We start from the raw sequence: 25,396 nt of genomic DNA, 5'->3' as shown, positions 1-25,396 counted from the left end.
CTGTGTATAGCCACTGTAGCTATATACAAATAGGTGATGCCGCAGAAATCCGTTTAAAGGACAGCAGCAAAGGTCGCCCGTCGGGCCAATCGTTTGTCAAATCCGTCTTGACACGCACTGTTTGCGTCCAAATATGACTCTGGCAAACGAGTTAAGCCGGTCCATTTGCCGCGGGACGACATTGATGTACATTAAGCACGACGACGACGACAAACGATGGTACACACAGATTATGCGTATGATTGATTGTTTTCGATTGTTTACGGCCGTTGGATGCTCTAGTGCCTTTGGATTCCCATGGCATAAACAGATATCTCCTAAGTTACTGTGTAGCGGTAAAAACGAGGTCGAATACATTGATCCGCGGAAAAACGGTTGAGCCCGCTTGGCGGCAATCACTCTTGAAATAAAAATACGTTAAATTAAATATATCAACTACGATGGCTGGCTGCTGCAATGTAACGACTAACGACTATAAGATGGGTCTTAGATGCCACCCCCATCGTTGACGATCACGTGTATACATTTATTTTTATGTTAATTGGTGGTTTTGCGCACACAATACGAACAATCGGAATAACGAGAATCGTCATGTTCGGATTTCAATTCTCATCGGTATAATATTAAACGTGTCCGCATTTATAACTTATACATGTGTAATGTGTTCCTTGTATAATATATATATATATGAGACGTGATGTGTGTGTTTTCGGGGGATGTTGGTCGAGAACACGCTTATTAGTATGGACCCTGGCACGGTCGCGGAAGACAAAGGCACAGTTACAGATAGACGTGTACAGACATCGTAAAAAGAAATCGTTAAAAATTCGCACAACAATTGGTCGGCGAATATATTTTATTTGGAGGCGGCGGCGGTGGGTTGAGAATTGGAAAAAATAACCGTTGTAACAATAAAAATGAAAAAAAAATAATAATAAGAATAATAATTATTAACATGGAAGCTGAAGGGGTCGTCTGAGTATCCAGACGGTATATAGTTGTATACAGTGTTATGCAAAATTCCACCCCCTCGGCGGAGACGGTGACTAGCGGCGGTGGCGACTACTGCCTGAGAAAAAAAATCTCAGACTATATACACATAATATAATATTATAATATTGTATAACAGCAAGGTATAGGTAGTAGTTACGCCTATATACGTTCAACAACCCCTTTATTGTGATTATCATTTATTGACCGGAGGTCAGCTTGGCGAAAGAAAAAAAAAATTATAATATAGAGTAATACGCGCGGAGAGCAGACGCGAACAGAAAGGGCGCGTCGGAGAAGAAAAATATAGTAAAAAACCGGTCCGCGGGTGCTGAGGGATGACGGCGCGGCGTCGGGTTTTTTCGCTCTCCCCGTGCCGCTCTCTTCGGAGACCCTTCTCTGTTCTCTCTCACTCGTCTCCCGGGCGCCGCCGCCGCCGCCGCCGCGGTCGTCGACGTGCAGACGGAGAATACCCCCCTCGGACTTCCTCGTCGCGATCCCTGGGCGGCTAGACGTCTGGGACGACGGCGGCGGGATTCGCATCACCGCCTGTACCACCACCACCACCACCGTCGCCGTCGACGTCGACGCGTCTGACGCGACGGCGGCGGCAGCTGCGTGCCCGCCTATTGTTGTTCGTGTTCGCGCGCGATCGCTAGATGATCCTTTTCCCATCACCTGGCCAAGCGCGTATAATATAATAAACGTATAGTGCGTAGTACTATAAAATATAATATAACATTATAGTGTGTATAGTTACGTCCCTCGCGGTATTTACCCGACCGGAGAAAAACGCCACTGGCATTTCGCGCCATTCACTCTGCCGCGCGCGGGGTCGTGTCGACGACCGTCGGACCATCGCGCGCGCATCGGTACGAAACGCGTCATGATATTATTTATACGTCATAATGTGTAAAACGGATTTGGGGAAATAAACGATTCGCCTCACTATATCCAATTGTCCTGGACGCCGGTGTGAAAAAGAAAATATCGTTTACTCTCGTTTATACTACTTTGGTTAGTCCGCGCGATATGTCGTACCGCCAATCATTTTTATTTTTCTGAATCAATCAAATTAATTTTTATTATTATCCAAGTACCTTGAAACGGTGTAGTCGATGTATTTACGGTTAAAAATTACCATGAAATAACTATTACCGATGTATTAATGAAAAAAATAAAATTAACGTTTTAGAAAAAATTCAATCATCACTTTTAAGAACTTTGTACAAAAGAACATACGAGTATTATTATTCACATACAATGGTACATTTATATCTAAATCGACTTGGACGAATATATACTGGGATATTGAAAGATCGAAATTAAAAATGAAATATAAATGCCGTTGAATAATACCTGTGTACGATAGGTATGCAAAAAAGTTGGGTTACCATTACTCAATATTTGTACTGTATGGAACTTAGTAAAACTCTAGGATACATAACCTTGACGTCCATCGAAGAACTATAATTGTATATTAAATAGTAATTTAGAATCTCAATGCACCTTAATAATAATAGGTACACTATTACAATTATAGCCATAATATATAATTACTAAGGCTAGGATTTGTAATAAAAATCGTTAAAAAAGTATTTATAAATGTCAAAAAGAAGCATGCTGCAAAATTACAACAAAAAAAATTAAATTAAATTAAATTATAGGTACATGAAGGTTTTTAACGTCTTGCGCAAAGTTTTATTAAATTATTATTTATTAATGTATGAGCAGCGCAATTGAATTTAGATTTAGATTTATATCGATTCAAATTCATTTGCCTCCAGATACTGTTATAACCCTACAAATTATTATATAGTTATTATGACTTATGTATATGACTGGTTATATCAAGCTGAATGTTTATATTTCTTTGAATGTTTTCGTCTTTCACGAATTTCTAGTAATTTTGTGTTTTTGGAAAACAAATCGTATCTCGGAAGTGAACATTATTGTTATTAACAACTTATAATATTATAAATATGCCAGCGGAAATGGATTATAGTTCTAGAGTTCACGGAAATGATAAAACTTATAAATATAATTTAACTAAGACAAAGTAATTAAATACATAATATTATAGTGGCCAGTGGGTAATGTATAAGCAATGAACATCGTAAATCACAATATACTTCTGATGATGTTAACTTTGATACGTATTCTGTAGAAATACAAAATGATAAGGAAGTTAAAATAATTATAATGTAGTAATTATTATTTCTGTATTATAAACGTGTTTATCGATTATAATATTTAAATATGTAAGAAATGTTAATTAAGTTAAAGTAACTATTAATTTTTAGAGCATTATATTTATTTTGAAGTAAATATATATATAAAATAAATATAAAAATTATACATATAAATTGAGAAATTTAAAAATCGACCAGATTATTTATTATAAATAACTGCATATTCAAATGCTTAACTAAACTATGAAAATATAAAACTATCTAGATTTAAATCTCGAATTTAATTTCACAAACATAATAATATATATCTATCGTCTGACGTATTATTGTTAATTTCTAAAATCAATATAGTTAATAATATTTTTTTATTTTAAGTAAAATTCGATCACGCAATATGTACAATATATTGTGTGTTAAATAAACAAGACGTATAATAGGTAATAAGCCACCAGTTGATGACACACTTTCTATTATGATTATTAATTATTATCATGATACAATTTAATGATTTAACGTTTTAAGCGTTTACGATGATTATTTGAAATTGATGGATTTGAATGAGGTGATGAACGACTATTAAATATTTTATTAATACATTTGACTTCTTTATATTATACGGTTTTTAATTTTATAGATCTATGCGTAATGTTAAGTTTGAAACGTAGGAAGAGGCAGTAATTAGTTTCTTGAGATTTAAGTTAGTAATAAATGATTGAATTTTAATGGTATAATTGTTATTTTGCATTTTCATACAACTACTGAAGTCCAAATCGGAACTAGTCTATTAAATAATTATTATTTTGAGTACATTATTACCATTTCGATTGAGATCCTTCAAACACGTGGTACACACTGTACATGTTTAGTTTGCCAGTCGATGTCGACGCAACAACGTCCGATTATTTCGACAGATTCTTACAGTATGGTGAAGAAGTATTCGGCATTTTTCGTTGTGCTCATCGGTGCTCAAACCCGTTTAAGGATCTTTTTTTTGTTTTTCAATCATTTGAATAATCAGTAGGTACTTATAAAGCGAAAAACCTCGATCTCGAGTGCGCCTACAGTAAGTAGGCTAATATAAACGAATACGTTCTACTCGAAAAACCCGTTGGACCGTGAAAAATCGTGTATTAATCGTTTTTCTGGCCGTGAACAAACAACCCCATTATCGGGTGTGGCGGCGGTGACGACGACATCGAAGTCCGTCGTATAGTCGTAGGTATATTCGTTTCACAACCCTTTTTCCCTTCCATTCCTATATGTATAATAACTGTGCGACGACGACTGCGAATACGACCAGGCCACTCCAGAGCCCAGACGCGGCAAGAATACGCGTCATTATTGGCGCACTCGAGACCCTCGTCGTCGCCGCGGGAGCTGCGACCGTGTCGAAAATAATATAATAACAATAAATGCTAATGCCCCGCGTGTGTATATTATAATAATATAATATAATATTGTGTGGCTATGCGCCCTGGAGAACGTCTTGCGGTTTTCGCCAATAACCGAAAATTTCATTTCATCGATCGGCCTCGGGGCGGAGTGATTTCTATCCGAGGGGATGTGTGCTGATCATATATATCATGGAAATCCGTCACGATTTCTTCCAATCACGACACCGCAATACCGCATGATGCTGTCTGTACGCGAATTATTGTTATTATTATTATCACTATAACAATATTTTCTGCAATATCACAAAAGTAAAGTAATGCGACACCATGTAGGTCACAAAAGCATTTTTACACACTGTTGCGAGTGTGCTAACTTTGCTCTGGGTTATATGAAAAAATTTACTTCGTTACTATTTTCTATGGTATAGTTTTTATTAGTGTTTTTTCGTCGTTTTCACGTGTCTTTTTTGGTAGTCAACGACTAACTGCGTATTTATTCGTTAGGCGTTCATTATGTCTGGTCTAATATATTCGTAAATAGCATATTATTTTGAATTCTTATGCGTTTTGTTGTATAATTATTTTATTTTTGTTTTCGTATTCATCGCATACCTAACCTCTATAAAAAGAAAATGTTTGATAAGTCTTAAATCTTACTATTCCCTAAAAACAATATAACGAACTTAGACTGATTTTATTTTAAGAACTGTTCACCACTGTAATTATTATTATCAGATGTGATTATAAAAATAAATTTATAATTTTATTATGACGTTTAACGCATGTGGTTTATATAATATCACAATCCAGTCTAATATTAATTTGTTGATTATTCCTATATTTAAAAATTGAATATTTATACATTTATGCATAGTCCAAACTCGTTTTATCGTGTTGGTACTTGATAGTTGGTGGTATGTCTCGAACGGTTTTGTCAACGTTTACGATTTGCTCAATTAAATATTACGCTCTTCGACCGTCTGAAACGTATTCGATTATTATTTAACAATTGGCTGAAGGGACCCAGTACGGAGGATTCCCTATTAGAATATTTATCCGTTTCCTCGTAGTACATTGTGTACAAAAACCTAATTATTTATCCCTATAGTGTCGAGGGGTAAGGCCCAGAGTAAGAAGAACTGTTTTTTCTACCCTTTTTTAAAGGCGTGCTTTTTTTGCCTGTATTCAATTCCCATGGAGAAAAAAATGTTAGTTAAACAATGTACTGGTAATTTCATGTTCGCATGGGGTCTTGCTTGGTACCTAGCGCTTTTGTGAAAGCGAAAAAACACGTGAGCCTTATTTCTAATTAGAAGACCGAAAAAAAATAATAATCGTGATTTTTTTATTCATTTCTCAATCGTTTTTTTCGCCGTTTGACGGGATAAAATTTTGGATTTCCGTTAACGCGACTACGTTTATTCCCTTCGTGCATTCACACACGTGTACACATGCCGAAACTTGTTTTAGCCACGTATGTACGTACGTTAATTCTCGTCCTATTCAGTAAAAACTATAGTGTGTTCGTTATGGTTTTTTTCTTCTATTTGTTTGTTTTTATATTCATAAAACATTATACAAACACATTATTATTATTATACCACCGAAAGTATGTCTGTTTGGAAAAAATATCGTTAAACTTAGCGGCGGACAGTTTGTCTTCCAGAAATATTTATCCAACGGACCGAAAATTAAAAACAAAACTTCACCAACTGTAAACGACATTTGGTGAATTCGTTAGCATTTTGTCAAGACAATCATTTATTTTTTTTTGAATTCATTAAAGAACATAGCTACACACATATTATAATATATTTGTATTGTATTTCTTTATAACATAGTGCGTTGTCTTTTTATATAATAATTAACTCCAGTGGAGGAGTGTGTATGGAACCATGAAGAGACGCGTGTGCACCTCAAAATAAACAATTACCTGATGAAAAACAATTGATACCATATGTCGTTGGACGTTTTTGTGAGTTCGTATGCACGGGACTTCGTAACCGAGCTGTTATGCTAATCGGATAATTTGACGAAATTCCTGAAGAAAAAATTTGTGTTTTCTGGCTAGTTCCGAATGCGTGACTAACCATAATATAGTCCATAGTGTTCGTTTAGGTACTACGACAGTCTACAACGTTGACATAATTAACTTTTCTTGGAAACGATATTATGATAAACTCGATTATATTATATGTGTAGCGTATACAGTATACACCGTGTGTTGTAATATAGTTTTGTATTTTTACGCTGTATATAAGAAAACGATTTATTTTAGCAAACTATAAATTACATTTCCCTAAAACCAACTTTTGCATAGGTTAATTTGATATTTACTTAAAACTCATAGTGGTTAACATTGATTCGATGTTTTAAAACAATCGTTTATCATACTAAATTTTAGTCGAATGGCAGTTTTTTGTACTTTTTACATTACTTAAAATGTATTATGAATATCATGTATCATTGGTATGATTATATATATATAGTATAAACATATATTACATTTTTTGTGTTAAATTCGCAACAAGTTGATGCCATACCGCTAGTAATTTTTTCAGGAAAATTGTTTTGCACTGGACAAACAACTTATTTTGTTCCTATACTCGTATTCATTGAAAAGAGCTTTATATCTTTGTCGTAGCATTTTTAGAAATTGTTTAAAGATAATCAAAATCGTTCATTTCTAAAAAAAGTTTAACTTCTTTTATTTATTTGTTTCAAATTAGAAGTATTGATATCGAAAATAAAAACGCTACAAAACAAAAAACTTTTCCTCTATGTTGTATGCAATATTGGTAAATCATCTGTAAAATATCGATATTTTTCTGAACCGTTTCTCTGTATAATAGTATTTATTATATAACAACCTATTTTTTTTACGTATGCTATTATAATGGGATGATTGAAAAAAAATACTTTGAATTAGTGTTTAAATATATTTAAGATTTAAAATTGTTATCCTTAAAATTTCATTAAAATTGCCTACAATAAACCCCTTTAATTAAATAATTGTGTGGCGTCCTCATCTTAAATAATATATAATATTGCAAAGATATTTATCGAGGTCACGTATTAGCAGCGGCGAAGTTGTTGATGTCATCGTCCAGGTTTTTATGATTGTTATTATATTACTTAGTAGTAGTAGTATTACAGTGCCTATATAATAAACGAGACGTCTTAAAATTGCGTAGTTCTCGCGAAGGACGGCCGGCTGGTTTAATGCGTTACGGGATATTATAACAGTTGTGCCGTTAACCCGGTCGTAGTTGTATTCGTCGGACGATTCCCCGTTCACGTCTTGTCAAAGGATGTATTATAGCTGCAGCGCGTCTAGCGCGGTACCTATAATAGTAATTACGGTTTTACGAAGGATATACGTATAATAATAATAATAATAACGTGACGTAGATAGGGTAAAAAAAAAACAATGCATAAGTCGATGTACCTATGCTGATAACGTGTTAACGATATAATAATGTTATACCGTACGTTGTGCAGCTGACGGGCGGAAGGAAAAATAAAATTATTGCTTTTGCAGGTCGACAGGTTGGTGGTTGGTTGTACATAAATTAATATGTTTTTTTAAATTTATAATAGTAAAAAACAAGTGCGTGGGCTGTCGAATTTTCATTATCACAAAACTATATTAAAGGTCCGCCTCGTGAACGTAATCGATCTGCTGCATACTTACCGTAGAATAGGCTCGAGACAGAGTGTACTGTAATGCGAACTCCCATCTCCTATAAAATAAAAATCCTTTTTAAGAAATTACATTTTTGTATATCGTTATACTATTATAATAAGTGCACGTTAATTTTCTATATTTTTATGATGTACAGTGTAAGAAAACAGCATTTGAAATAAAAATGCATACAAAAAATTATGAATTAAAATTCTTAATATTATTATACATGTTTTAATCAAGTGTAGAAATCTCTTTCTAGTATTTTCTCCGAATTTAACGGTCCTTTACTCTTTTGAGAATCGATCTCCCGCGTGGATTGTCGATATTTTTATTTTTTTGTTCTGTCTAGCGATTCTTTTGGCTTATATACGCCACGATATAAATGATCGAATTTATCGGTAATAATCCGTACCAGTAATACGAAAAATCGGTTGCACCCCATTGGCGGACCCCTTCATATGGGTGTGCATTTCCTCGCGAGCTCTTTTACACTCCCGTCTTTCATTCTTGATCGTTCTCTTCAAATATATACGCGTGTGCTGCCAAGTGTGTTTTTTTTAAATCACACTCGCCTATATTATATATGCCACCTCCTTGTCTACAAATCGTTTTCCAGGAGTATACTAGTAATAGTAGTAATAATAATAATAATAAAATCGAATCAGCTGTCCGGCCTATCGGAACTAACCGATTTTTATTGCTAACCGGCGAGTTTAATATGATTATTCGTGTCTTGTATCTTCCGTGTTTGTTTGTCGTCACGAGACCGTTTTTCCTATATCGATAAATATCTTTTTTACGATCGGATTTGTCCGGAACCACAATACACTTCAATATAATATATTGTGATGATAATGATGATATACGGATATCTCGTTAAATATCGACGCTATTATGAACCGTTTTAGCGCATTCACGACGATTATCGCATATATAATATATAATATGTGCCAAAGAATTTAATTCCGTTACGGCAATACACCATCCGACCGATTGTAAAAAAAAATATAAACCGTAAATAGCCGTGCCACGTTTAAGCTAATGGAATGTCATTCATTTAAAAAATGTATGAAATGTCTTATTATTATTATTATTCAATCCGGCAATTGCATTTCGTTTGTAAAGCCTAATATATTACTGTATTATACTTTAATCGCTCTACGTGCCATACATTTTCTTTCATAGTATTGTATAGCTTTTGTAGGCCTGTGACGTTCTGAGGTGATGTGTAAATATTAAAAATAATAATTTAAAGCTATCAGTGATGGGCTGTTAATGTTATTGGTAGTCTTAAACTATAATAAACCAAGAATAAAATGTAATTTGGTGTACACAATTAGACAGTCGTCGGAAAAAAGAAGAAAAATTTTTTTTTCCGATAGATTTTCAAATATATAATATTATGTATATTGTATATGTATTTAACTGACAGATGTACTTAACTACCTAACCGGGATCTGTCGGTTAAGACGTCCTATATAGGACTAAATCCTCCATATTTTGAAACTTTGTGTGGGTTATAAGATAGCTTATCACAAATTCTAATAATATTAATATTTAGGTACAAGATATCTTATAATCAGTCTGACTAAATACGAAATCCACATCTTACGCAGAAGTTTCCTAGTAGATTTTTTTTTTGTAACGACAATACTACGAGGGCTACAAGCTACAGAAATATACATAATGTATAATTATGATTCAAAGTATTTTTTTTGTTATGTGTAGCTTTTATTTTCATTAAAGGCCCACTTAAATTCATAAAAATACATAATATCAATATCAGTCAGTACCTAATTAGAAAAACTTGCATTTTATATTGATTAAAACACGTGTTATTTGTTATAAAAGTAAGGTAATATAGGGTGTTGTGGGTCTATAATAAAAGACCCATGCATTCGGTCTTTAAAGAATGACTTTTCAGTGTTATACTAGAATATAGAGAATATACATTTGTTAATGTCACCTTCTAAATATAATATACACACGGCCGGTAGTATCAAAGATATAGGTTAGATACATTGTATTATATATTAATACGTTCGAAGTATAAATGTCCACAACTATATACATGTAATAAATTTAGTAATAAGTTGTCGTGTAAGTATAGGGTACCTATGTATTATTTATACACTTTAACGGTCTATGTGATGTTATATAATGTATTGAATAACGGGGTTTCTCGATTTGTCACACAACACATACGTATAGTAAAGGGATTTTGGAAATTTGGCCTAAGTTAATCCTTTCTAGAGGGGGGAGAGAGGTGACCCTAAAAATAATGTCTAAGTTATATTATATTGTGACGATGAAAATCAGTCGAATCACTCGAATCCGAATATGTCTTGCACATATTATATACCTCTCTATAATATAGGTATATCCGACACATAATAATGAAATATAACGAAACGACGTTATCGATCAGCGCTTATTGATTCCACGCACCCATTGTATAACATAATAATAATATATGTCTCGCAAGACTGCTGCTGCTGCTCCGTATGAGTTACGCAAAGATCGTGGCTCGTGGCACCGTCGACCCTGCTTGTATTCTTTGCATCGTAAACAATACCGTCGAAGATTTTCGTCCTTTTCACGGAAGGAACATCTGCTATTTTATTTCATTTTATACTTATATTGTATATTTTTTTGTCATTTATTTTCACAAAAAGAAATCTCGATTTTTATTCATTTTCATATTATTATTATTATTTGTGTCTCCCCCAAAAACAGTCGACCGCGGGGCGGCCAGGTGTTGCTATCGTTCGGTATATATTATGTATGACTGCAGCTAGCCGCGCAAGACCGATACAGTTACATAGGTACTACAACCATGTGTATGTATACATAATTTTATAAACTATATAGTATATATATATATTATTTTATATACTGCTCGTTGCTTCCTGGTTCCGGGTATAGACCAACGCGGATAAGGATCTAGATATAGCCCATGGATGGTGTAGTGGTGTGGGGGAACGCCACCGGTCGATATGAAAAATCCGTTGGGAGCTTGTGCGTGCCCGTAACTTTAGCATCTGCATCACAGTCCGCTATGGGTGGGTCGCCTTCCTCACTAATAAACGAGTTTTTATCACGAACGTAAAATCTGTCGGAGCAGTAACTACATAATATACACGAGTATATTATACTGCGTTTTTGTGTAGAAAATAAATATTACTATTACATTATAATATATGCACAGGTAATAATAATAAGGTATACCACCGACTTACGTATTATTGTACACTGCAGTGTATCGGATACAAAAAGAACTTCTTATTATTGCGTATATTTACATACTATATTGCACATTGTGTACTCGTATATGTTCCGTACGTATATTGTTCGCGTCGAAGGTGTGGGAAAATATGATGTTCGAAAGGGACATGACTGGCCACAAAACTGAGCTGCTCGGTGCGCTGCAGTCGGCGACGAGTGGTGTAGGGCTGGTTTACAAACGTGTCGACAGGTCGAATTGAATTGGTATGTTTTATATTCACATGGATAACGTAGGTACCCTACAACATTGTGTGATGTATAATAGTATTTGGGTGGGTTTCCAAAAAAAAAAAAAATAATAAGTATAAAAATTGGACCGCCATGTTTTGAATGCGCGGAATGGTGAAACGTTATTGTTTTTACCCACGGTTATATTATAGGTAATAAAGAAATTGAAGTGTGATATATACTGCCTATAAACAGGCATATTATGCGGAAAAAACTTTAGATACCAGTAAACCGCAATAGATGGTTAGCTGTAGATATTATAATATGGTAATTACTAATTAAGATATTTGTTTTATGGATATTCTTATCCACTATAGGGTTATAGGATGAATCCAAATTAGTAATTCAAAGTACATTTAACTAGGTAAAGTGTTATTACTTATTATAGTATACATATATATTTTAATACTACAATTGAATAATTAAATAATTGTATGAAGGTTTTATTCGAAGTAAATTCATACTACGCAATATTCAAAATTGCAAGTATACCAAAATATAAAGGTTTCCAAATTCTGTTTTAAAATGTAAATCTAATTTATACAGTGTTTTATGTGTTGTATATTAAAATACGTTTTCAAAATGAGAATTTAGCGCATTCTTCAAGGAGTTTATCTATAAATATTAAATTGTATCAAACCTGAATTAGTTCGTATTATATATTATGTTTATCACTCGTGAAAAACGACGAGTATCGGTGAGACAACCACGTCTAATATCTAATAATCGATTTCGAATATTAATCCGTCGAGGGGGTCTCTGCAACATCAGTTTCGACGTCTCTCAAAACCGGAATATATACCTAGGTTGTTCGTTCATTGTGTAAAATTGTATTATAATATTTCTCGTTGTTTTTACGCAATTACTACTGCAGAAGAATGAGAAGTGTTCGAGAGTAAGAAAAACGTGCCTTTTGCGCCGCAGGGACCATATCACGGCCGTACACAATACTCTAATAATATATAGGCAATCGCGCGAATTCCAATTCGCTTGGTCGTTTGTGTGTTGCGTCTATTATATTATTATTATTTCCATTATATTATTTGCTTTCGTCTTTCGCAAACGCGCGTGTATATGGTCGGGGGTCGCGGATTCTATGATATTATGTTTTTTTCGACGGCTGCGGTGGTTCTCCTCGCCTGTCGGGATTTCGACATTTCGCCCTGCACGTGTACGTTTTGTACAACAATAATAGGTACGCTCTGCAATGTTTATTTAATAATAATAATGTCGTCTTTTTCGCGGTCGGCCGAATGAATGACTCGCGGGCGGCTGGCTGACTGCGGACCAGACTCCTTTGCGGTAGCGGTAAGGACGTTGTGATTATACAATCGACGGTGAAGAAGTGCCGTTGAGGAACACCCGTCATAGTAAGAAAAATAAATGTCGTACACGTGGTTGGAATTTTGAGGAGAGGATCATGCGAGGGTGCTATCATAAAATAGTGTGACCAAGACGTCCCACGTTGGGTGCGCAATTGTCTCGGTTTTGAAATCTGCTTCCTCATTTTCAAATGAACCTGTTTTGTCCCGAATTCACGAAAATTGAATGTTTTAATTATTATTGTATAAATAATTATTTTACTATCTATAATGTGGTTTATAGTTTTAGTTAAAATTTAATGTTTATGCATTTAATTAGTAGAATTCAAAAGTTATTTTATTACACATTTAAAGGTAAATATTAGTCTTATATAAAACTTAAATTAATTAAGTGATAAGCGTTTTGTACAATGGGATCCTATCGTGGTAATTCTTAAATAAGTGTCTCACTTTTGAACAGTAAAATTATGTCCACACTAATTATTGGGATGAGAACCAAATTTTGATGGAAAATAATTATTAGTTAAAACGTTAAACTCGGAAAACTTTTTTTCTAAACTATATAATGATTAGGAAATATATTTTGATGGAAACGTATTTCGTTTGAAAATAATTTACTCGTAAACGTATGCGTTTGGAATTTAAACCGTTATTAAATATTGTTTTGGAATCTTATTTATTTAAAAAGTGTATTTTGTCGAAATAAAGTATTAGCTCTGAAACGTATTTTTTCGAAATAGTTCACTGAAATCAATAATAAACGTTTCCAAAAATACGAGTTTTTAGCAAATACAAATTCTAAAAAATGTTGTTCAATATATTACGTACAGTTTCAACGACTTAATATATTTCTTATAGAATATTTTTCCACACAATTATACTAACAAATTGAAAATTTTAATTATAACAAAAATACGGTTCTCGATAAATAATTTTCCATTTTTTTATGCATTCTGGGCATTTGTTCTCATAGGTGGCAAAAGAAAAAATAACGGTTTAAGAGGTGCAGTGATACCTATTATTGTATTGAAATGCAATTTCGTTTGTCTGGCCTCAATTATAGGTATTAAATTTTTGGCGAAATTTTGTTGTTAAATCGGAGACTCGACTGTTCAACATCCGATCAGACTACCCTTTCTGTTCGCCGGCTCATCCTCTCTTCGTCCCCTTCCCTCGGCCATAACCGGACAACAGTGGCGGCAGTGGCAGATATACAGCACTCTCACACGCACCGCGCATGACGCGAACACATGGCACACGCAGTCCATTGATCCTCCGACCTCCGCGCACCTGTCCACCGCAACCGTTGCCGAGTGTCGCGCTCGGTCGTCGTCTTGTTGTTGTCGGCGGCGGCGGCGTTGGAGGCGTGGGCCAATGACCACGGAGGCGCGTGTCCCTCCGGCGGGGTCGTCGACGTGTGTCCGCTACGAAGATTTGACCGGCCGCGCTGAGGTCAAATCGCCGCCGCGTAAACGAAAACGGATCGGCGGGGCAACTTCTTCGTTGTCGTCGTCGTCGTCTTCACTTATAGGTTCAATATAATAATTAATGCTCCTTCGACCAGACGGTTGAATAAAAAAGAGTGAACGTGAACATATTTTGTCATAATATTTATATGAATAACTCAAGTCGCAATTCGTGTTTATTTATAATATGAAACAATGAAAAAAAAAACCAAAGTAATGGTATCTCATCTCGACATAGAATAAAATGTAAAAGAGATTTTCTTATTGTTGCCTAAACATATAAATGTTGGCCTTTGTAATTTAATTTTAACCATTATAGTCCATGTCGGTGGCAACCAACCACATCATAACACCCAATATCGAGTCGGTTTTACCCCTTTTTAGTAGACGAAAAGATATGCTTCCGCGACAAAAGCGGCCCGCATATAATACTCTCACCGCGCTCTTAACTCTAAACGACTTATGTACAGAACTAGAACAGCGGACGTATGTTTTGATGGATGTGCACACGACCAAAAGCGTTTTCTAATAATTGAACTAAAAGAAACAATACACCTAACAAAACAACAAAACGTTAGTTTCCGGCGATCAAGCAAAGCCACCGTTGTCTTATGAAGTTTGATATAGACGCTCATATCACTTTTCCATCGTTTAGGTCCTTTATACCTACATTCTAATAACAATATTGTTGTATATATTATATAATATATTGCACAATAATTAAGGGTGGATGAACTTATTTAAATGCTGATGTGTATACAGTTTTTACTAGTCGATTTAAAACTTAAACTCAAAATAATCGTAAAATGTGGTGTGTCATTTGTCAGTAGGTACCTATATAATATAATTATGTTGTTTAGTGATCATCGTTTGTATAGGCTTGTATGACAACATTTTACGAAAATATCAGTCTTATTTTGGTTTTATATAATATATTATACTATATAGTATAATGTTATACATATCATTGTAACTATACATCGTATTGCGTTGTATAGTTTGGACGACCTCGGGGTGGTGCAGTTTGTTGCGATGCACCGCCGTGTGACCCACGGGAGGAGACATCTGTAAACGGGTCCCTTTCTAGTTTCTATATACATGATAATATATTATAATATTATACTTGCGTGTATTATGCATTCCGTTTACAATAATTGTGTACGTCCTCCGAATACCCTTTTTTATTATTATTTTTGGTCTATTGATATTTATATATGTATGAGAATTGTGAAAAAAAACAATACTAACCCTTTTTCGTCGGAGGAAGAGACAGGAGTACATTATTCTTCGGTGCGCACACACTAATGAAATTCGATTTTTTTACTAATTCTTCAATATACTGAACGTATAGGTATTATAATGTGCTGCAGCGATATTTTACTTTTAAAATAAGACTCCCATTATTATCTGCGATGGTGTCAAGTTCTACGAATAAAATATATGTATACATTTTTTTACGGTGCGGTGTTTTGTCGTCGTGTTCGTATACATTATTTTTTTCTCATTCGCATACCTATACATAATTTTAAAGTATTAAAATGGGATGTCTTCATGTTTTGTGCTCTATAATACATAATACAATATATAATTATATTATATAAGTATTCAAAATAATAATATACTATTATATATATATATATATATATATATATATATTAATATATTATATTATTACTATTATACTATATGTTAAAAACTAGATAATCTGACCGTTAAGCTATAACATATAATGTATATTACCTACGTATATACGACTGTATAATATAAATATATTTCGTATAATCTACATAACATAGTCTAAAACTACAGTGGAGTGCCCGTTGGTGATGCTCTCCTTCTTGATAAATATATATTTTTTAATATTGTTATTCGTATAACATTTTAAAGGGGGGAGTAGCAAAATAAAAAAATCTCAAGTTTATGTTAAATATGTGTAATATTATATTTCAACTTATAAATATAAAATATATGCTATTATTTATCAAATTATAAGTTAATATTATTTTTCCAGTCGAGGCAAATTCCCCATCTACCCCATAGATGCCCATGTATAATAATAATATGCCATTATTCTTCTGAGTTAAATTTATTAGAATAAGAACACAAAGATAACAATACACATTCCCAAAATGCATTTTTATAACATCTAGTAAAAATTAGAAAATTCTAAGTGTACCTACTGTGTAGTAGTGGTTGGCTAGGCGTGCCCATTATTCTGTGCTATTTAGTCACGGTGCAGCTGCCCGTTGCAGTACAGCCCGTTGCAACCGAAACATTTGCCTGCAGCTAAATACAATATTATTGTAAAAAAGAAAAAACGTATTTCAAAAATCATCGTCATGCGTTTACATGCATCACAACAGACAATGTTTATCGTACGGATTTCGAATAGTATTCCCCGTTGCAGACACCCCCGCCGGCGTGCATTGACGCGTTGTATACAGGTGTTTTTGCGTTTCAACTATTATAGTATCACTCATTGCTGTATAGTACTTTCACTTATAATTATAAAATATAATTAAGTGACTACATTATAATGTATTATAATTATAATTATAGTGTTGTATTATAACAGTTATGTTATATCTATATAACGATGACAAAATAACTTAGTTCGCATAATATATCGTATAATAGGCAATCGTAATTAAATAGTTAGGTAGCTTCTGTTTTACTTTTGTAATGAATTTTTTTATACATGAAGTGATATTATATTATGTTATGTGTTAAAATTGTATTTTTATACTTACTGAGTAAACGGTAAAATTTACCAAAAAATGTATACTATTGCACGAAAGTCCTTATTCTAACTATTCTATTACGTATATTTAAATATATTAATATTAATAATACTAGGTATTATCTTATTTTCTAATCGTTACATTAAAAAATAGGGATTGGTTCTCTCGAACTTCGATAAATTCGAAACAGTTTGAGCAAAAATCTGCATGTTCAATATCGATACTATATATTGATATTAATATACTATACCTGCTATGATCTATGAAATGTTCTTGCCTCAAGTTTTATAATAATTCGAAAATCACTCCTTATAAATTACCAGTACTTTTACAAAAAAATAGTCTCTAATATTTTATGCTAACCATACAAAACTGGAATTTGTTAAACCCATTTATTGTTATTGTCATATTATTAGTTTATGTTATGCGTCAGTAAGACGGACAACACATGTGGGTATGACGTCCTCTTAATGACATTATTATGATAGATAGACGTCGTATAGCTTCTGTTTTCAATAATAGAAAAAGATAATTTTTTTTTACTTATTTGAGAGTTAAATTTTTATACTTTACTATGTTTTCCTGGAAGACCATGTACAATTGTATTACTATTTCAAAATCGTACAAAAACAATAAATTACGTACTCAATATATTATAATGTAAAATCATCATTAACCGTTTTGTTTTTGTTTTTTTTTTTTTTTTTTTGTCCCACAGAACCCGATTTCATAGAGAAAAAACCGTCGGTGATGGCGGCTTCGTGCATGCTGTCGGCCATCCGCGGAATCGATCCGTCCGCGGCCGCCGAGGTGGCGTCTGAGCTGTGCGTGCTGTTGGCGTGCAGCGCGGCCGAGGTGGACGAACACGTGTCGCTCATCGACGCGCTGGTGGCCAGCACGACGGCCGCGGCCACGCCGGAAAAGTCGGAAAACAACAATCCAGCTTCCGAGCCGCCGGTCAAAAAGCCATACCGCGTGCAGGACTGCGGCTTGCACGGCGGCGGCGGCCATCTGTAGTGCGGGTCCCTCGACCACGTGCGTACAAACGGCTGGCACGTTGTACGATATGTCCGAGTACAGGTAAAACGTGTCCCGTTGACGATTTTTTTTTTTTTTTTTTTTGAAATTTTTCCCTCCGTGTTCATCCGCCACGAAGACGGTCGTCCGCGGCGGCGGTCGGGTGGATCCTGTTCTCCGTTTCGGCGTGCGATATTATATTTTTATATCGAACAGTTGTTATAATACTTATATTATGATCATTGTAAACTCAGCTGCGACGGCGAAGCGCAAATATCATCATACGCAAAGCGACCGTCGTTCGGTCATAATCATAATTATTATATAAGATAATATTTTGTTTTGTTTCTACCTCATGTGAAATAATATATTATTATTGTACAATATTATTATTTTTATTATTATAATGTACAACTGCAGGTGTGTTATATATTTTTTTAATTTTTATTTATTTATTTCCCTACTCGATAAAAAAAAAAAAAAAAAAAAAAACTGTTGGAAAACGAAATTATTAATTTTTTTTATTATCATAATATTATCATCATCATTAAGTGATTTACTTGTTTTTTTCTTTAATTCAATAATCTTATTGTAATAAGTGAACTTTTCATTTTTGGTTTTATTATGATTATTATATTATTACGCTTTTTTCGTCTATAGTGACGATGACCACCACTCAAGCGAGTTCGCTATCTTATTTTGTTAATTAAATATTATTACTATTATTATTATTACATACGTAGGTTATATTATTATGTGTTAAGTTATAATATTAAAAGAAAAATGTGATAAATAGTTTTAGATATTATAAGTTCTCCGCAGGAGCTTATAATTCATAGGGTTAAGTGATTATTATCAATATTGTATAACGATAACATTATTCTTCTGTCTTTAGTGTTTAAGTTTTACGCCCCTTATTGTTTATTTTATTTAATTATTAATTATTATTACTATTATTATTTTATGTATGATCTCTCCTTATATGTAAACGATATGGAAAACGTTGTTTCATTAGAAAAAAAAAAGATCCAAAAAAAACTGATTTGTACATAATATTTTTTTTCTTATTCATTAGTTTTTTCCCCCGTTGAAGAAATTGAATAATTATTAATCATAATAAAAAATATGGTCCTCCAATCATGTAAAATATAATATGAATTTATTCACACACTTAGTTAAATATTGTTATAACAATTTAAATGTAGCGGAAATTTTATAGATCTCTTGAACGTGGGCTATTCATATTATAATTTATAATAATAATAATATTCGTAAAATTAGTTTTGTTTTATTATTACTAGGTATTTAATATTCTTTATTTTTCTTTTCAATACTATATTGTAGTCATTCAGTAAGATAAATATTATTATTCGAGTCAAAGTAGCTAAATTATTTACATGTCATGTTCTTGATCTCCAAAAACACGTATAGTAAAATATATATGAAAAGCAAATTATTTAATTAATAAGTATAGGTATCAATCTTTAGTAAGAATGTTATTTTATACCTAAATAAAATAAAATATACAAACGAGACTTATATAAACCGCATTATTTTTGTTTCTTCTGTTTTAATAATATAGTACAATACAAATGATCATTTAATTAAATTATTTTAAGTGCATAAATATACATCGTAATATAGTAAATGCAAAGGGATATGGTTCAATGATCATCATTCGAGTTATTTTGTTTTTGACGTACTCCCCGCTGATACACCATCCCTCATTTGACCACAATAGCAGTAACGCTATTTTCATTAGTAATAATAATATTATTATTATTATTATTATTATTATTATTATGTTTTTTATTATTATAAAAATTATTAGTTACTTTGCAATTATTATCATCATAATATTATTACTTAGAAGTTATACACAAGCCATATTATTTTGTCTTTTTCTTTATTTTTGAGGTATAAAAAACATTATTATTATTATTTTTTTTTTTCATTAATTTGATTAAACGGCTTGACAAATGGACGGCCCTAATGTATTTATAAATATTTTTATTATTATTATTATTATTATTATTATATTACTATTATAATAAAATTAGTTTTATAATATATTAATTGTAATTTCTCACGAGTAGGCAACCGATTCAACGGCACTGCGCTCGGATACAGCTATACAAACCAAATCGAAATGTCCCTATTTTGGTCGTCATCGAGCGATCATCCCTAAATCTTCTTTTCCTCCTCACACACTTCCCCGTACTTTATTGATAAGTATTATAATAAAGTATGTATACTAATAGTATAATATAATATGTTCACTCCATTTTTTTTAATTTTATTATATGTTTTTTTCGACTGTACAACTTACGTGTTTTAAGAAGAAATATATTTATTGTATAAAAAATACGAAAAATAAATCGAAACATATATTTTATTACACCATAATTGTTAAAACTATTCATTTTTATCGCATGATCAAATATTCCTCGCCATATTACCTATTTATAATATATATTATTATTATTATATTACTATTATAATAAAATTAGTTTTATAATATATTAATTGTAATTTCTCACGAGTAGGCAACCGATTCAACGGCACTGCGCTCGGATACAGCTATACAAACCAAATCGAAATGTCCCTATTTTGGTCGTCATCGAGCGATCATCCCTAAATCTTCTTTTCCTCCTCACACACTTCCCCGTACTTTATTGATAAGTATTATAATAAAGTATGTATACTAATAGTATAATATAATATGTTCACTCCATTTTTTTTAATTTTATTATATGTTTTTTTCGACTGTACAACTTACGTGTTTTAAGAAGAAATATATTTATTGTATAAAAAATACGAAAAATAAATCGAAACATATATTTTATTACACCATAATTGTTAAAACTATTCATTTTTATCGCATGATCAAATATTCCTCGCCATATTACCTATTTATAATATATATTATTATTATTATATAATATATTCAACGAGATCTTCGATTCCTTTGTAATCTCTTACGGCTTGAAAAAGTTATGTTAAATTGTTTATATATAGCGTCCTCAACATTGGAACAACGATTTGGGAGTTCTCTAAAAGATATATACATATTAGTAATTTATAATAGTGACGAAAAATTCTATTTTCAATGAGGAGAACAATTGACTAACAACGAGAATGTTTCATAATAAGACTGTTTGCCAGATTTAACTATTTTAAAATTGAAAATTATGCTGTTAATTCATTAATAAATGGCAATAAATTATTTAAAAATAAATAAATATAGGTACCAAATATATAAATAAAAGAAAGTCATAGTTACAGGTTACAGCACATCTCCCAAAAAAATGTGTTCCTATTTATACCCATTTTGATGTAGATCATGATCCTCCGTACAATCGATGCGATGTCAAGAAAATTATAGCTACTTTTTTTGTTTACAACTTTTTTAGTCTTAACTATAGCAATCAAGATTGAAGACTTTATGTATAATAGGTTTACTATTATGCTAAACCGTTAGTTGTGAGTAAGATAAAAATAATATCAATTAAAAAGTTGTCATCATTTGGTAGAAATATTCTGTTGGTTACAGTGTGCTTTGTACACTATTCACGATACTTCAATTTCTAAATCAGTTTTAATGAATACAACAAAACATTTAAGTATTCACATTTTTTTATCACATTATCTTGTTTTTTTTAGTTTAAGTATTTTATGACCACCTATGTATTATTTTAAATTGCATAAACAGAAGCAGATGAATAATTTTTTATAAATGTTTATTATTTATTTTTGTATAAACATTTTATAAAATGTAATTTTCTGCAGCCGTTATTATGATGAAATCAATAATACTAAATATCTAATAAAAAACCTAAAAAAAACCAAACGAATTGTTTTTCTATATTTTACGCATAGTGTTACAAGAATTATACAAAAACACAAGTATATATTATTTATTCAAATTCTGATTTTTTGAATACAAGCATACTTTTTTTGGATGGCAATAAATAAACTTATTAAGACCAAAAACCACTTTTTAGAAAAGGAAAATGATAAAATTTGCAAGGAAAATCTATGTTTTCTGCTTAATTATTATCATATAAAATTTTAAAATTTTAATTATATCCTTTTTGTCTGTATAAAAATATTATGTTTTTTTTTCAAAATAAAAAAAAAATGTTGAAAAACCTATTATTTTCTATAAGTAATATGAAGCAGTAATAATAAAAAACGGTTATCAGCATAAATGTTTTTAATTCAATAGTATATGAAAATATTTATTTAGGGGCATTTAAGTTTTTAGGGAGCACATTGTATTTTCATCCGCATCCCTGTGACCTAAGTCTAATTACAAAGCACGTAATTATTCATGTTCAATAAGTTAGGCTTTTAGATTGTGGTGGTATGATAGGATATTTCATGAGGCCATTGCCTCACGTGAGTCACTACTCAAATGTGGTGTGGTACCTCCAGCTATAAAATACGACATTATATATTATTATTTATTACACACCGTTTTATATTATAAAATAAAATATCGGTGCTAGTGGTCAACCTCTATAGAATCTATATTGACATTATAAAATAAAACACTCACGTCGCTACTTTATTTAAGTAAGTACAGCTAGTTTTCAATAACAAGTACTTAAAATATAACGTATGCAACTGATGATAAAATTATATTAGTATCCATTATACATATCAATAAAATTATCAAGTATTTAAAATTAATATATATTATATATAATACATAGATACTGCAGTTAAAATATTCTTTTAAATGCTGATAAAAAAGAAATATTGTCTATAATAAGCAAATATTTAATTTAACAATAATAATAATAATAATAATAATTATTATTATTATTATTATTATTATACAGGGAAAAGGTTCAAATGTCAGCTTGATCGTATTCAGTAGGTAGTTGCTTAGCTATACTGGTGGTCGTACAATTTACATCAAAATGCGCCGCGTACACACCACACCAAGCTGACGTGTTTAGCTATGTATATTCAAATAACTATTATCATTATATTACCGCAATACCGCATACCCGGTGATGACGGGTTCGCAATGCGCACGTCATCGGCGAGAACGAAATGGAGTGAACATCATCAAACGATTACTTATTAGCTATTTTGTATATTGGAATATATTGATCAGCACGCAGATGATAGGGGAGGAGGAAAAGAGCTAATAAGATTTTATACAAAATCAATATCATGTCATATATTTTATGAATTTGGTATAAAAGTACTGTTAAAAATAATAAAAAAAAACAACTTAACACGGTTATATCGCCGTCCATCGAAACAATTTATTTTGTATTATAACATAACTTTCTTATCATAAATGCGTGATAAAGGATAATACCATTATCAAATAATGAGTTAATGTTTATTTATCTTCTTATTTTTTTCCTTCTCTCGAAAAGGGGTTTTTTCTCACTTGAATCAATACTCCAATGCACCGTCCAATATTGTATATTTGTATATTATCTAATAACTACTACAATAATATATATATTTTTTTTTATATAGTAGTAGCCATTATAGTCAGTGTAATGGTTGGTATATAAAATATAAAGATGTATAAACACCGTACATAAATACTAAACTTCTGTGGCCGTGTAAAAATATAACAGAAATCAAGCAGCGGCGGAATGTAAGTAAATAATAATATATTATACATTTTACTTTGTGATGCAAAAACTTTACGAACGCATTAAAGACGATAAAAATTAATCCACGTTGTACACTTTTTTTTCATAAAATCAAACACTAAGTAGCTTGAATCCAAGTGGTGTGTGGGGAGAGTTCAAGGAACAAGGTTAATTCCAGAATTTTATTTTATGGCTGGTAAATATAATGAACATTTATGTATAGGTACTGAAAAAAAATTAATTGTGAACTGAATCCATACATTCAGAATATATATTTTAATAATTAAATTAAGAAAAAAATAGTAACTAATATGCTTAAAAATATTATTAACTTTCACAACTTCATTCTATAGTAGCAAAACAAAGTTGGATAAACATATATACGTACCACCGAAGAACGTTTACAAAATATGCGTTAAAAAGTACTAGAGTACAAAGTTAGTTTATTATATTATTGACACTCGTAAGTATTGTACTGTAAGAAAAAAGTGTAATTAATTTTAATTTAAAAGTCATTGATTATATTTTATACTATACTATTACCTTTTTTACAATGCACATACAAATTATAAATGTTTATAAATTTATTAACTATTAGCTGATCTTGAACCCTTCTTTAAAATTTGAATTGTTGGGACATCCCACATCCATCACCGATAAACCCGATAGAGGAGTCATATTGCAAGTTAACAATCTATATAGTATTATAGTTAAGGCACGGATTTTTAATCATAAAAATATGCAACAAATACGCAAGAAAATATTTTTTATTCATATAAAATTTACAAATTAAACAAGTTACAATAGTCGATAATTAATTACTTAAATAAACTAATTATATAAACAATTTTCGTTTTAATATGCAATAGATTTCGAATTTTTTAATAATATACAGAAGTATACAAATATATATTTCATTATTAGATTCAAATTGTTATGATTCATAAAGATAACTGAAAAAAATCCAAAAAAATAAACAATTGCATATAAATGCACGCTATATTCCTGAGTCATCGCATTAGAATATTAGATCATACATGTGAAGTTTGGAATTTAAAAACTTACTTCTTCACCAAGTAATGTACAATGTGCATAATGTGATTTTTTCAAAAAAACAGTATTTCGTGGCCTTTCACTTTAAATTCGGAGATATACCATATTATTATTATTCTAAAAGATGCTGCGATGTTCCCTTAAGGTGTGTAGTGCGTTTGTAAAGCGATGGCAGTTTAATTACTCTGTAAAAAATACGTAAAACTAGTTTTTTTTTAGAAAAAACTGACAACAGGTGGTTGTGGGGTCGATTAGAAACTTAATTTTGATATTTTCACTTTTTTGTGCATGTAAATTTATGAGTAGAACACGAATTTGTATGCACCAAAGTGTATCGAAATTTGCCACATAATATATGCAGTTGAAATCATGAAAATATGCTAGACATTTTTT

The 25,396-nt window shown here is 31.7% G+C and overlaps 1 protein-coding gene across 1 annotated transcript in view; it reads left to right on the top strand.

Annotated features, from left to right (window-relative positions):
- The window catches only part of LOC114124236 (G1/S-specific cyclin-D2-like), a 42,160-nt gene extending 21,431 nt beyond the window's left edge, over positions 1-20,729 (top strand). The window contains exon 4 of the mRNA XM_050208367.1: positions 18,025-20,729. Within this exon, the coding sequence (XP_050064324.1) occupies positions 18,025-18,323 (299 nt within the window). The 3' untranslated portion in view covers positions 18,324-20,729. The remainder of the gene's footprint in view (positions 1-18,024) is intronic.
- Positions 20,730-25,396: the final 4,667 nt, after the last annotated feature.

Source organism: Aphis gossypii, chromosome 1 (assembly GCF_020184175.1).
Source record: "Aphis gossypii isolate Hap1 chromosome 1, ASM2018417v2, whole genome shotgun sequence".
NCBI lineage: Eukaryota > Metazoa > Arthropoda > Insecta > Hemiptera > Aphididae > Aphis > Aphis gossypii.
The sequence above is the reverse complement of the archived record's forward strand: the minus strand, read 5'-3'. Positions and strand labels throughout refer to the sequence as shown.